Here is a 14289-nt window from a genome sequence, read left to right on the forward strand (position 1 = left end):
ACCGTGGTTCGGTTGAAGTAGCGTTGTTTTACCCCTGAATGCAGACACGAACCACAGGAACCCACGCGTCAACCAAGTGATTGTTATCTATTGGGGGAAGGGAAGCACTGGTTCAGGGGGGGAAACAAGAATGGAGAATGCACAAATCTGGGGGGGTGACATCCAGTCGGGTATCCATCTAATATCTTTATTGTGAAAGGCTGGCGGGTGGATGCCATATTCCACAGGCAGGCTGGGGAGAGAGAGAGCAGCGAGGGAAAGATCCATCAACCTGCAGGCTGCCAGACAGAGAGGGTCTTTCCAGACGGATACTGTTTCGCTCCCAAACTCAAGGACTCCCCGCGCCTTGCAGAGCATAGAGTTGATACCCACTGACTCGCATGAGTTTTGGGTAAGGTTGGTACCTACAGACAGCCGGGCACCACGTACGTAGATGGCGGTCAGAGATGAAGATCGGGTTGAGCTGGCCAGCTTGAGGCACTATGCCAGGCTAAAGACCACCACTATCCCCAATTCATGCTTAACCGGACTCACTAGTCGTCCAACTAAGGCCAAAACTTGAAGGTCGTGAGGCCAGAATCCGCTCCCAATGCGGATATCTGGTTACCATACCATTACTTCTTCCCCAACGGTCGCCCTCGCAGCTCTCCACTGTCTGATTAGGTAGTTTAGCGTTAAGTTTTTGTTATTTTCACGCGCCTGTGCAGCTTTGAAAGTCAAAAGAAAAAAAAACGGACTTGCTTGCTGGCGGATCGTGACATGGCCCCAGACTGATTCGATCCAACTCCAAGGAAAAGGAAAAAAAAAAAAAAAAAAAAAAAAAAAAAAAAAAAAAGAAAGTTGCTCAAAAGCAAAGAACAAAAATTCGTACAGGAAAAAATTAAGGTCCGCCTCTCAATTACTTACTCTCTGATTACTACCACCACCACTACCACTTTCATCCACTATCACTGGTCGCAACGCTTGATCCTTGTCTTCTTCCAACTTCAATCCAGTTGTCCTTTGTGGATGCGCCATGCCCAAGTTTCTCGCATACCTTAGGTATCTGTGATCTGTTGTTCATCCATTCGCGCTCTCTCTCAATCTCAATCTCTCTCCCTCCCTCTCTCTTTCTGTCCTTGATCCGTCGCCCGCAAGCCGCGGATGTCTGTTTGGGGATCTTCTTTCGGAACTACCCACCGCCCCTGAAGATTATTCCTCCCCCTCCACCCTCCCTCCCCCCAAATTCCACGGTGTTATAGGTACCACTCACTGGTCGCATTTTCTCCCCCCAATCGCGCTCTCGTCCAAGCGTGTGATTTGTCTCGTCCCTCCCCCTCCTTTCGTGTGTCGATCACAGCTCATCGGCGAGGTGGATTCGGTCTCAGCGCTTTGATTTCCATGCTTCAACATTCTGGACGATAAGGGGAGCAGCAAGCAAGTGCTTGCTGCAGGAGTCGAAACGGAAGGTGTGTCTGCCTGTCGAAGTGTTACCTTGGCTGCATCAATCCCACATTTTTCCAATTCATCTTCCCTCCCCATCCACCTCCCTATGGCGGTGTCTCCTGCCAGTCATCTTCCTCGTTCCCATCACACCTCCAATCTAGTAGTCCAGAGGCTAATCGTATCTCGATGCTGTTGTACGTTTAGATCTAGGTCCCTCCGCATCTTCCGCCAACTCGGCGCTTTCGCCGTCGCCGCAGCACCCTACAGATCCGTCCGTCCTCCGTGACGATTCCCTGCTGACGGTGCCATTGACTTCCATTTCCGCAACGCCAGGAGCGTCGAGTCTCTCGGCCGCTGGATCACCTGGCCGGTCGAGCTCTCCCCGGGGCCGCAGCGTCACCCCGAATCCCCCGAATACTATTCCTACTTTCTCCACATACCGGGCCGCCTGGGATTCGTCAACCTCGCCGGAGAACCGAAGAGCGGAAAGTAGTATCTACTATACCACCGCCTGGGGCTCACCGTATGCTGCACCAAGTCCTCGGAGGCTGTCGTGGTCACTGAGTCAAGCCGGACCTGTCGATCGTGATTCCGGAAATAGCTCTCCGGTATCGATGCGCAGTGGCATCCGTAACGGTTCCGAATCGAACAATCCCGAGCTCTTAAGACCCTCTGCCCGGGACAGCTCAGCGAGACAACTGTACAGCGGTAATTCCAGCCGGTCTCCAGCCCGAGACATTTTTGGTAGGAAAGGTGGGAAGTCGATAAAGGACTTTACGCAAGATTGGATTAATCAATACCTCACCGGTCAGCCCAGAACCGAACGAAGCAATTGGTTGAGCGACGATTCGGGTAGTGAGGCACCTTCGTTTATTACGGCACAAAATTATTTCGCAGAGGACGCATCGGACGATTGGCTTGGCCTGGAACAAGATCCTCGCGACGAGGACCTCCTGAAGACTCCCACCCTCGCTGACTTCGTAAATCGAAAAGCAGCTCGCCGGGAAGGCAGTCTCCCACGCCAACAGACGAGAGATTATCTTCACAAGCGAGCAGATACACTTCGACAGGAGGACTTTTGGGGTTTCGCATACGATAAAGACCCTCAGCCGATCACAATGGATTCAACAGAAGCACAGTCCCTTGTGGAACAGGGGCCCAACAAGGCACTTCCTACGATAGAAAAGCCGCTTCCTCCCACCCCGACAGACCCTTCCCTTACGGACCGACTTGATACTCCTACCGAGCCAAAAGCCGTGAAAAGCCCAGTGCTCGACAGGAACAGCCAAACGCCGACACAACGAGTGAGGAAGAAGATCGTTTGGCGTGGGAAAGCATGCTTCATCTCGCTGCCATGTGACGACAAAAGAGGCACGGAGGAGTCTGGATACCGTTTGTTGACGGCGGAAGATGTCAAACAACGGTTGAGAGACTGGGAAGAACAGGGATACGACACCCGTGGATTCAGCGTCGGATCGGAGGATGTTTTTGATACTGAGTTGGGCGGCCTCAGTCGTCCGCTTTTCCCAGACCCGGCAGAGGTCCAGGAGGAAAGACAGGACGGGAGGTATGGGGTCAGCATTCCTGACAAAGCAGAATGGGATGCATATGTTGCGTATCTTCAGGAAGAGAAATTGCGTGCCCTGGGTGTGTTTTTGGATGAACCCAAACCTTCAATATCCCCGGCCTCCGCTACTATGAGCCAGATGGCCCCCTTCCCCGGTCTTGTATCGTCACCACCGATCCCGACAGGGTCAGCAGCGAGTAATCCTCTATCTCTGTCTCATCATTTCTCTCCGCAGCTGGGCCAGCCGGCAAACCCCGCCGGTCTGGGGACTCTGGCTTCCCCGGCTTCGCAGTTCAGCATTCAGACGCCATTCCTCGGGGTCGACCAAAACAACCTACTTCCTGGATACCCTATGCAATTCCAACCTACTCCTCCTGCTCAGGGCTCGCTCACTCCTCAGAGTTTCTTTAATGCGCGGCAAGCAGGTCCCGCCGCATCCATTCCTGGAACGCTTCCTCACTTGGGCTCGATTTTGTCTCCCGTGTCACCATTGAACGAGCAGGGTGCCTTCCACCCTGGCTTGAACGAACAGCCAGGCCTACCGAAGGAGGCTTACGGTGGTCATGAGCTGCAGGATCACGTCACTGAAGGCCAGCTGCTACGTCCCATTCGCACCCCTACGGAGGGACCTGATCACTTCCACGCCTCTACTGTTGAGATCGCGCAGCCTACCCCTCGTGGCCACGACCGTGGTCACAATCTGAGCGAAACGCTACAGAAGGGCCTGGACAGAATCCCGCCTAGCTATCATCTGGAGGAGACTATTGACCGGCAGCTTGATGAAGGTGATCGTGAGCCCGCTCTTCACAATTTCGATGGTTCTGAGCTCCTACAATCTCGTTGGGCTTTCCCAGGGGCGGACGCTCTTGCATCCCAACAATATCCTCAGCACATGCACCAGTTCTACGGCAGCGATTACGCAGCAGGTAACGTCCATGATGGCTCGGATATCGATACAAACCCGAGTCTTTCTGGGACGCCTCAGCGACATGGTCCGCTTGCGAATAACATACCGTGGCATGAGCCGAAGCCCAGTGCTGGCTCATATACAGGCGGACACCGTTCCAAGCTTTCGTCCTCTACTTTCAACGTCGATGCGAAGGAGTTCAACCCAACTGCCTCAATCCCATCGCAGCAATTTCCCTTCCAAGAAAACGCCTTCCAACCCTCGGCTGTTGGAAATCCCATGTTCACATTTGGCTCTGTGCCCAGCTTCAATCCCTCCGCTAGCGCTTTCAACCTTACCGCACCCCCCTTCACGCCCAGTGCTGCTGCCAACGATACGACCACACAAGACACTGGATCCAGCGAGTTTAAGTTTTCGACCGCTTCTCTCAATGTCGCGGCTCCTGCTTTCAACCCTACTGGAAGTGGCTTCACTACGAAGTCTGAGGAAACTGCAAATGGCAGGACCAAAATATTTGACGATGTTGATGTCTCGGAGGCATCAAAGGCCTCCAAGAAGTCCAAGGCCATTCCCATCGTGCGGCCGGATGAGACCGCGGAGGACAAGAGCAGTAAAGAGGAGGCTGAAAACGACAACGGACGCCCAGTCCGCACTGACCGCCATAAGCGTGCACGTCGCGGCGATGAAGCATCGGATGGCGAGGCCCAGTTCAGCATGTCGCACGCATTGGCAGAGTCTGGTAACGTTCAACAACCGCAAGTGTCTAGCGCACATGGTGTGCCCGCTGAAGGCAAAGAAAACGTACAGCCAGAAGGTGGAGACAGAAATGAAGCAATTCAGAAGCCTGTCTCTATTCAGGATGACAAGTTCGCCGAAAGGAAAGATACCCCCATTAGTGAAGCGTCGACCTGGACACCGTTTGATAAGAAGAACGAGAGTACGGAAGCAGTCCAGGAGTCAGGACCGGCTACCGACATACAGCCCAAGTCAGAGTCGGTATCCGCCGAAGAAGGAAATGCTGGCAACAAAGAGCAGGAAGGGTCTACCGAAGATAACCAGAAGCACGCTTTCCTGTCACCCACTGCGAAGCCCTTCCAGTTCAAAGCCTCTGTTCCCGAGTATGTGCCGGCTACTGCTGGGGAACCGACGCCTGCCCCCAAGCCGGTGGATGATGGGAAGAGCGATGCCACCTCCAAAGCTCCAGTTTCACCTAAGCGTGAGCCTATGCTATATGAAGCCCATGCTGATGAGACCGAGGACTCGCCTGACGATGAGGAGCTTAATGCTATCATGGAGCAGTTGAATGATGATTCGGATGTTGGAGTTGAACGTCTGAGCACGCCTCAACCTCGTGATCGCATTCCCGAGTCTGCCCTGCATCCGTCTAAAGAAAAGCGACACGCTCCTGCCGACATCAGGAGCGAAGCTCCTAGCCCGAGCCCTGGACGTGGCCTGATGGCCAACACCTTGAATGTACCTAAGCTCGACTTCGATGCTCAATCTCAATTCTCTGTCTCCCCCTCCAAGGGAGTCGGTTCTGGCATTCCTTCTCCTGTGCGGCATCTGGTCAACCAGAATGATCACATCAGTGACTGGGACGATGTGATCTCATCTGGTGAGGATGAGAAGCTGGCAAACCGGAGCAGATTCTTTGACCGTCGGATCAACGACCTCGTCGGCTCTGCCATCGATGAACGACTAACGCCGCTTGAGCGTGCGCTTGGTGTTATTCAAGAGTCTGTCATGTCAATCGCACCCGGCCCTCGCACCAAGTTGGAGTGGAGCGCATCTGTTGAGGGTGACAATAGCGACGCTGATGATGAGGATGATGTATATGAGAACGCGTCTTACAGTACCAGGTCGTACCTCCGCCAGAAGGAGAAACGTGACAAGCTGAAGACTGTCTTCTTGGAGGCACTCGCATCTCGCGATAGTGAGCAAGGGAAGGACCAAACAGTTTCCGAGCTCGTACAGCTTCGTGAAAGCGTCTCTGCTCTTCAGGCTTTGACCGTACAGAAGCTGTCGCAAGATCCTGTGGACGAGATGAGAACAATGATCCAAGACATGATCTCAAACCAACTGAGCCAGCAGAACTCGCGACCCTCTGAAGCAGAGGAGATCGGTGCTGAAAGCCTTATGCTCCAGATCGATGGTCTCAAGAATATGCTTAGGCTCTCTGATGAGCGGGCCGATCAGGAGTACAAGCTTCGGCGAGAGGCTATGGACTCTGTTGCGGAACTCCAGCGGCTTCTGAAGGTCGCCGAGGAGGATGCTGCACGCCATAGTGAAGCTGCCGAAGACGCCGAGTCCCGCTTGCTCCACTTCAAGGCTGAAAAGATTCCTTATTTCGAGAACATCCAGCATAAGGCTGACTCTCTTGAGAAAGAGCAAGAGACACTCAAGTTCACTCTTGCTGAGCTCTCCTCCAAGAACATCGCACTTCAGGGCACCCTGGATGAGTACCGCGTTTCGAGCGACAACTGGAAACGGGATAGTGAGGAGTCTAGGGCTGAACTTGAGCAGGTCAAGGCGGATAACAAGGAACTACGGGGTACAATTGGCCAGCTGAAGACGCGCTTGGAGGATGGCTTGAGTATCCGACACAATCTCGGCGAGAAGCTTGATCGTCTTCAGGATGAGATGGTAACCGTGACTCGTGACGTTACCCGTGACCAGGCTTCTTGGCGCAGACGCGAGGAGGAATTGAACGCCAAATACAATGAGCTTCGTGCAGCCTATGGTCGGGAGGTGAAGCTCCGTGAAAAGCTCGAGGAGGATATTAATGAGCTTGAAGCACAGGAGCGCGAGGCAGCCAAGTTGAAGTTCATCTTTGGCCAGTCTCAGCAGGAGAATGCCAGGCTTGAAGAGCTCGTCGCAAATCTGCGGCTCGAAAACCATGATCTAGAGCTTAAGGCGGCTCGCTTTGAGCGGGAGTTCCATGAGGCTCGTGAGAGCAGTCGCGTTGAGATTCAACGTACCAGGAACTCGCTAGAGTCGGATCTGGATGCTGCTAACAGCCAGGTTAACATTGTCCGTGCTGAGTTGGAAACACAAATCCTTCGCCTTCAGAGTCAAATGGACAACGTCAGAATGGAAAGTGACACTGCCCGGGAGCGCTACGAGATGCTGTTGGAAGAAGCCAATGAAACCAGGGCCAACAATCTGGCTGCTGCTGTCCAAGCTAAGGAACTGGCGGTGGAAGAACAACGGCAGACGCACGAACGGATGCTCAATGACCTTCGAGAACGCCACGCGCGTGCGCTGCACAATGCTTCTGAAGATCGACAGCGCACGGAATCCCATCTGCTCGACCGCCTGGCTTTGTCCGATGACAAGGTGAAGCACTTGGAGGATCGGGTTCATCATCTCGAGGAGAGGCTCGAAATTGCACAGTCCGCTGCCCGTGCTGCTGCCGAGGCCGCTCAATCTGCCAAGGCAGCGCCTGCTATGGCACCTGCGCACTCGAACTCGCCTTCATTGGCATTCCGTGAGGGATCCACCATGCCTGAGAAGATCTCGCCTCAAGCCTTGAGGGAGTCAATCTTGGTACTTCAGGATCAGTTGCAGCAGCGTGAAACTCGCATCGAAGAGCTGGAACAAGAAGTGGCTGCCGTTGACAAGGACGCTCCAAACAAGATCAAAGACAAGGACACAGAAATCAATTGGCTGCGTGAACTCCTGGGTGTTCGCATTGATGACCTCCAGGACATCATCACCACTGTGTCGCAACCTTCCTTCGACCGCAATGCTGTCCGCGATGCCGCTATCCGTCTGAAGGCCAATTTGCAGATGCAGCAACAGGAGAGAGAAAGAATCCATTCCGGACACAGTTTTCCTAGCCTCTCCTCCTTGGCAGAGTTGACTGCGTCGCCGCGGAATCTTCCTCTCGCAGCTGCAGCGGCATGGGGCAACTGGCGTAAGGGAAGAGATACTTCCAATTCACATGTTTCCGAACAGACGCCGTCGAAGTCCGGAAATGCAAGCTCCTTCTTGTCAGGCCTCTTGACTCCTCCGGCCTCCAGTGTTCGACAGGCTTCACCCCAGGCCGTTGGTACTTCCGCGACGATGGGTTCCAGGCGTCCATCGGCGAGTCGGCCTCTGAGGAATTACGACACGACGCCCAAGGCCGCTCCAGCTCGTGGAAGCAGGATGCGAGAGCCGCCGAGTACGCCTCCGTTGCTCCGTAGGTCAAGTTACGATCACGATGCGGAGCCTGCTGATTATGCCCACGACTCCTTTGGAGAGGACGCGGAAAGCACAGCGGACGGTTTAGTCTCGGAATCCCCTCGGGACACGGCAGACGGGCCATTTGGACCGCAAATACAAGCATAAATTGTCTATACACCATTTTCTCATTCATGTCCATAGACATTTGAATTATCGGTTGTCTCAATACGGAGACGACTGATACTGTTACATTATGATGCATTTCCCCCTCTTCTACCTACATCGACCTCTCTTTTGATAGTGCATACTTCGTGCCAGTTGACATGTTCATTTGCTGATTGTTTGGTTTGAGCAAGTTTATTGAACTTTTCCCCTGCCCATACTTTTGCTCAACGGCAGTGGATTTATGATATTCTTTCCTTCGTTAATATACCATACCACCATTCTTCCTGCGTCCTACTGGATACCACACCTGTTGAAATGTACTTTTGCCGCAAATCTGTACACAAGTTTCTGCATTTTTTTGCTATTTTATTTTTTTTATTTCCTGTCTAAATAATTCCAACGTGTCACTCGTTTGTGGTTCCTCGCATGCATCCGCAGGCTCTATTATAAGTTCATAATGGTGTCTGTGTGTGTGGACTCCCTTCTGGGAGATAGATGCATGCACCATTTGCAGGAGGGCCCAGACCCTTACTTCACTTACATCATCATTCTTTATTCATTTTTAACCCCCTTGCTGTTGGCTACTATTCTAGTCAACGGTGTATCATGTAGATACCCTTCTTATTCTATTCACTTCTTAATTGGACATGTCTAATAGTATATATGCTTATCTTTTTCTTGATTCCATATTTACTATCCTTTAGATTACACAACTTGTTCTTAGATACATAGATGCATGCATACATGCATAATACATAATCCCACCAGTTCTAACCCTCTTAAAATAGTAAACTCTCCCCTCCACAGGTAGTAATCAATCGGTAGATAGATAGATAGATATACAGAAGTAATCAATGAATCCTCCACTCCAAAACATCCCTCCCCGCTAACGCCATCACCTCATAATACCCACCACCATTACCAACGACCTTATCAACTCTCAACTCATCCACATCCACAGATACATTATCCAACAAGAATGACCAAGGCGGGATATTATTCCCCTCCTCTAATGGAAGACAAATAGAAGAATGCTGTTTCTCTTGCCGTTGGTCTGTGATTATAGCAGAAGAAACATTGGTCTTAGTGTGGCTGGTATACACAGACCCACACTCCTCAATGCAGTATATGTATATCCCACCCCTACCTACTTCCTTGGGGGAAGGGTCCGGTTCGTAGATAGCTAGGAGCTTATTGTCTGGGGAGATGGAGAGGATCGGGGATTTGGAGGATGCGGTGGGGAGGTTGAGGGGATTCCAGCGGGAGATTCCTGTTGTTGCTATAGCATTGTGAGAGGATGGGGGTGTTGTGTTTGACTCAGTAGCTGGATCTGAGGTCGAGGTGTGGTGGTGATGTTGGCGGGAAGGGAGAAGACGGGTGATGGTTACTTGTTGAGAGGTGGGAGGGGAGGAGGAGATGGCGATGTGGCCGATGCAGTAGGCGGATGTGGGGCCTGATTGGAGGGATGCGGTGAAGTAGTGCGTTGATGTTGATGGTGGCTGCGATAATGGGGGTTGGGGCGTTGTTGTGCTCGGTTTGTAGGAGGAAGCAAGAAGGCGCAAGCCTCGAAGGACGACCTTTTCTTCGCCTGCGCCTAGAGTCACGGCCATGGAGGCGGAGTCGACGTGGATGTGGTGAATGTTTTCGCGCCAGTATTGGAGGGGAGTTTGAGTTTGTGTTTGATGATGGTGTTGGAGGACGGAAGGATTACCCAAGTAGCGGACGCGGTTCGGTTGGAAGGCTGTTGTGTCTTGGTGGATTGCGATGCGGAGGAGAGTGGCGTCGTCGGTGAATTCGAGGGAGTCGATGACTCCGTCGGTTTCTTCGTAGCCTGTGCTGGGGGAGGCTGCGTAGATGACGTCGTGCTGATCCAGTGTGTATTCTGCTGGGGAGGAGATGCCGTTATCTTCGTTCCCTGAGAGGCTGTAGATGTGAAGGGTCTTGCCTAGGCCGACGGCGAGGAGGTCGCCTTGGGAGGAGATGGCGATGCAGTGTTTGGCATAGCGTGGGTTGAGAGCCATGGAATTTCCTGCGCCGCCTCCGTCCATCAAGGCTCGGTATACTGAGGTCCAGAGGGGGTAGAGTGTTGAGGCTTGGGAGTTTTCCCAGGGAGAATGTTTGTTTGGACGGGTGAAGAGTGTGGCGCGTGCGCCTTTCAGAGTGGCCATTCTTTGACCATCTTGAGATGTTGCTAGTACTGTGGTCGGGGTGCAGTCTTCAGGTAGGGCACGTCTGGTGGAGATTTTGTCGATGTGGGTCCGGTGGCCTAGTAGGTTCAGACAGGCGATTTGGCAGAAGTATGTGTTCCATTCTTCTTTGGTGAGAGAATCGGCACGTGGGGGGATAGGCACGGGGAGTTCGGTCAGTGCGTTCCGGATGGCAGATGACATTGAAGCTGCTTTCCGCCATGAGCAACATGATGAGCGGGCAGCGACGTATGTCTCGCTATCGACATGATCGAGGATGCAGAGGATGAGCTCGGTGGGGAGGTTCGCAGGCATGACTGAGATCTTTGCAGACATTGTGTATAGCTAACTCACATGTCTATCAGGTGATGGATGTCTGAAGATAGGTGACTATGTAGTATGGCTAGGAAGCTAGTGGGAGGCCAGTTTTATACGGAAGAATGAGCGGCAATAAGTCAAGCTCCTGGCAGACCAGGCCCAGGGCCGGTCATACCGAATGGCGTGGATCGGCATCCAGGCCTGTGAGGATGACCAGCCTGCTCTTGTGTAACGTCAACAGATGTCAGTCGACGAGAGAAGCAATTACTGGTGCAAACTAGCGCGTCATGGTGGATGTGCTGGTGGTGTATACCGTATGTGTCAAGAGATGGCATGCGAAAAAGCCAATTATCGACTCGGCAATAGCCCCATAGGTTGAGACGGGCCGAGCGGAGCCAGGAAACCGAGATGGAATGCTGAACATTCCTTGCTCTCGAACAACCTTAAGGGCCGGCAATGACGGAGAGTAGCCCTAGATGCATCGCATCAGTGGCGTGATGTGATGCCGGTCTTCCATCGGATGATTCTCGGCGGTGGTCCTACCGCAAAAAAGGTACCGGTTGCACCAAATGGATATCCTGATTGATCCGCAGACTCTCTTTTTTTCTTTTCCAACTTCCCTTCAACCCGCGGATAATTGGAGTTGACACCTGTGTCCCATTCATCTAATCTTTCCGCTAAATTCTCGTATACCTAGAGAAAGCCCTTTCTGTAGGGCCGGTGACAAATAATGTACAATATAGTAGTGAAATGCGCCGAGCGGAATGACCTAAAATCCCCAAAGCTTTAAGTGGAGAAAGAGGATCTTCTACCGCGCAGTACAAGGTACTCGACACGGTGGGCATCAACTGCCTACTGGCACCAGCACTGTAAAAGGCGTCATCAACATCATTACTTAGGCTCCGGATCAGGCCTTGTGCTCATGACACCGGAAAATTTTCGGTCGGCGTCAGAAGCCTGTCATACCATGCCGGAAATGTGATGTGCGGGAACAGCCTGTTATCATTTGGAAGCCTGACAGCTGGTGTGGAGCCACCCATCCTTGCTAAAAGAAATAAGGCCGGAGGCAAATTTGGACCTAACGCAACCCAAAATAGACCTTTTGGTGAACCGCCAGCTCACAGCAAAATGTTCTTCTCTCGTTTATACAGATCCTTGAGGAGCTTGAGTTGGTTAACACTCATGCTCTGCCGGGGCAGGCTTTCGGGCAATTCGACTATAGCCTTCCTCATCAGCGCCAGTCCGATATGCCCGAAGAAACCAACAATTCTTTCGGCCGACGATTTCAGCATAGCCGAAAGCAGGGTAACATGGGTATCCTGGATCTCTGCCGGGGGGATATTCAGGATTTTATGCATGGTATACCAAAACATGGTGTTGGGGAAAGGGTTCTTGCGCGCGGTTTTGCCAAAATTGCGCAGGGTCAAGGCCGCATAACCCGCACCTAGAGCTGTCATTCGGTCGGCGTGGGCCTGTTCGCTGATGTACGGCCCGTCCGGCCCTTCGCGCCACCAACCCAGGGCACGTCGGCCACCCTCGGTCTTCTCACTGCCATGGAATCCCCACAGCGCTGGGCAAACGACACGGTACTTGGCCAATAGAATGTCGACCATGTGGCAGCCCTTGTAGATGAAGGCATCGGCGGAGAATATCTGGGCCGCGACGATCCCGACCGGCTCCGCATGGCCCAGGTTGATGGACGCCTCCGTTATGAGGGAAGAAATCATGCACTTGGAGAAGATGTTCAAGGCGTAGATTAAAAGGGCAGGCACCTTGTTGTCATCGGAATTGGCAATATTCTCGGGCGGGAAAGCGATGAACTGGCGAACATCCACCGACGGTTCAGCAATGGAGGCAGCTTTCTCCAGCGTAGTACGAATCTCTTGAAGCTGTATGGAAGCCAGCAAGATTAGCTAGCTGGCTTCTTCTATCCGTCGGAAGCAAAGCAAGACACTTACCTGTGTTTTGTTAGCTCCCTTGCCTTCACGTAGTTGACCAACACATTTCTTGATCGTTCGCCGCATATCGCCCATGTTCTGCTTGACAACGGCATTTGTTTTCGCTTCGTTCTTCAAGTATTGCCGGAATTTCTTAAGATGTTGATGTAATTCCACGTAGCGGGCCTGGATCTTGATTTCTTCGTCCGTAAGACGGGCGCCTCCAACCTGCCGCTGTCGCTCCGCCTGTGCCTTCTGTGCGGCTTCCGCTTGGCGTTGGGAGGCCTCCTGTTCTGCCTTCCGTGTCTCCTCCTGACGCTTGCGGTTCTCTTCCTCTAATCGTACTCGTTCTTTCCGCGCCTCTTCTTCCTGCGCCGCTTTCTTCTTCCTCTCCGCCTCTTCCTCCGCCTTTTTCTTTGCTTCCTCGGCTGCTCTGCGCTCAGCTTCACGCCGTGCAGCCTCCTCCTGCTCTCGCCGTAGTTTCTCTGCCTTCTCTCGTTCTATGCGTTCCGCTTCTTTCCGTGCCTCCTCCTCTCTTCGACGGAGCTCCTCCTCTACCGCTCTCTGGTGTGCGCGCAACGTCTCCTCGGCCTCCACCAGTACGCGATCATGCAGAGCGGCAGCTTTGTCAAGGGCCGCATTGTGCTGGGCCTCAAGTTCGCTATCGATTCGGTCAAGATTTTCATAAAAGGATCGGCGTTCGTAGGCTTTGACCTTCTTCAACTCGGTGTTGTGCACGCGGAGCTGTTCAAGGTCCCGTGCTAAATCCAGGACGAGTTGCCTGGAGGGGCTATCCATCTGGGAGGGGTAGCTCATGTGTCCCATCGTGATTGTTCGGCAAAAAAGATTCGTTTAGAGAATGATGATATCGTCGCAGCTAAAAGAGTGACGTATTCGGGCTGAAAAGATGACGGTCTTTGTCGCCGACGTTGGCCAATTCTTCAGAAGCAAGTTAACACTTCCAACTGACCATAACTCGCATTGAACAAGTCGGAGTGATGCGACAGATATTTGCCAATGTAAGCCGGCGAGTTGACTTCACAAGGTGTTGGGAGTCGCAGTGGATGTAACCATATCCTATTTGCATACAATTGAGAGCTAGTAACGTGTGTAGCTGGCGACAAGCTAATGTCGCATTCCGTCGCAGGGGAAAAAAGGTAAATCGAATTTGAGTCACGTAGAATGACCGTTGTCTGTGCTGGCTCTGCAGGGTCGAAAAAAGGCTAGTTCAGCAATTCCGCGCTTCACACGCAAGGGAAATAGTTGCATGGGAAGTCCGGACTCACTAACAGTCGAAGAGAGGTAGGATAAAGGCGGCAATGTAAGCCCGCAGACTCCGAGAAGCACAAACTGGATAGAAAAGACCTTAGGGAGTGTGATCAAACAGAAAAGGCAACTGTCGGAGGCGGCAGCGAGGGATTGGACTAAGAGGAGCCTATCTGGAGACGATGGCTGGTATGCGATCTTCAAAACGGAGCCCGAACGTGTGTTGCGGGAAGAACACGGCCGCCGGGGCTTAGTCATTCGGATAGCTGTAGCTACTGTTGTGGCCTGAACAACTAGGCACCCTAGTGCCGAACAGAAGCAGCGCTTACACAAGTACCACATTTACGGTAC

General features: G+C 52.6%; 4 protein-coding genes across 4 annotated transcripts; 1 reads left to right on the top strand and 3 right to left on the bottom strand.

The window, feature by feature from the left end:
- Window positions 1-34: 34 nt before the first annotated feature.
- Window positions 35-530, bottom strand: BO83DRAFT_176422 (uncharacterized protein). The gene has a single exon (XM_025526444.1). The coding sequence runs from the start codon at window positions 355-357 to the stop codon at window positions 88-90; it is 270 nt and encodes an 89-aa protein (XP_025391839.1). The 5' UTR covers window positions 358-530; the 3' UTR covers window positions 35-87.
- Window positions 531-1531: 1001 nt separating this feature from the next.
- Window positions 1532-8231, top strand: BO83DRAFT_305467 (putative myosin class II heavy chain (MHC); the record flags this gene model as incomplete). The annotated part of the gene is made up of 2 exons (XM_025527262.1): window positions 1532-1562; window positions 1630-8231. The coding sequence occupies 2 exons, from the start codon at window positions 1532-1534 to the stop codon at window positions 8229-8231; spliced, it is 6633 nt and encodes a 2210-aa protein (XP_025391840.1).
- An 851-nt stretch (window positions 8232-9082) lies between these two features.
- On the bottom strand, window positions 9083-10753 carry BO83DRAFT_385803 (F-box protein; the record flags this gene model as incomplete). The annotated part of the gene is made up of 1 exon (XM_025532639.1): window positions 9083-10753. One exon carries the CDS (start codon window positions 10751-10753, stop codon window positions 9083-9085), a length of 1671 nt encoding a protein of 556 aa, XP_025391841.1.
- A 1100-nt stretch (window positions 10754-11853) lies between these two features.
- On the bottom strand, window positions 11854-13497 carry BO83DRAFT_305153 (putative RNA export mediator Gle1; the record flags this gene model as incomplete). The annotated part of the gene is made up of 3 exons (XM_025527253.1): window positions 11854-12624; window positions 12694-12906; window positions 13018-13497. The coding sequence occupies 3 exons, from the start codon at window positions 13495-13497 to the stop codon at window positions 11854-11856; spliced, it is 1464 nt and encodes a 487-aa protein (XP_025391842.1).
- Between the last annotated feature and the right edge of the window lie 792 nt (window positions 13498-14289).

This window comes from Aspergillus eucalypticola (assembly GCF_003184535.1).
Source record: "Aspergillus eucalypticola CBS 122712 chromosome Unknown BO83scaffold_4, whole genome shotgun sequence".
In the NCBI taxonomy this organism is placed as follows: Eukaryota; Fungi; Ascomycota; class Eurotiomycetes; order Eurotiales; family Aspergillaceae; genus Aspergillus; species Aspergillus eucalypticola.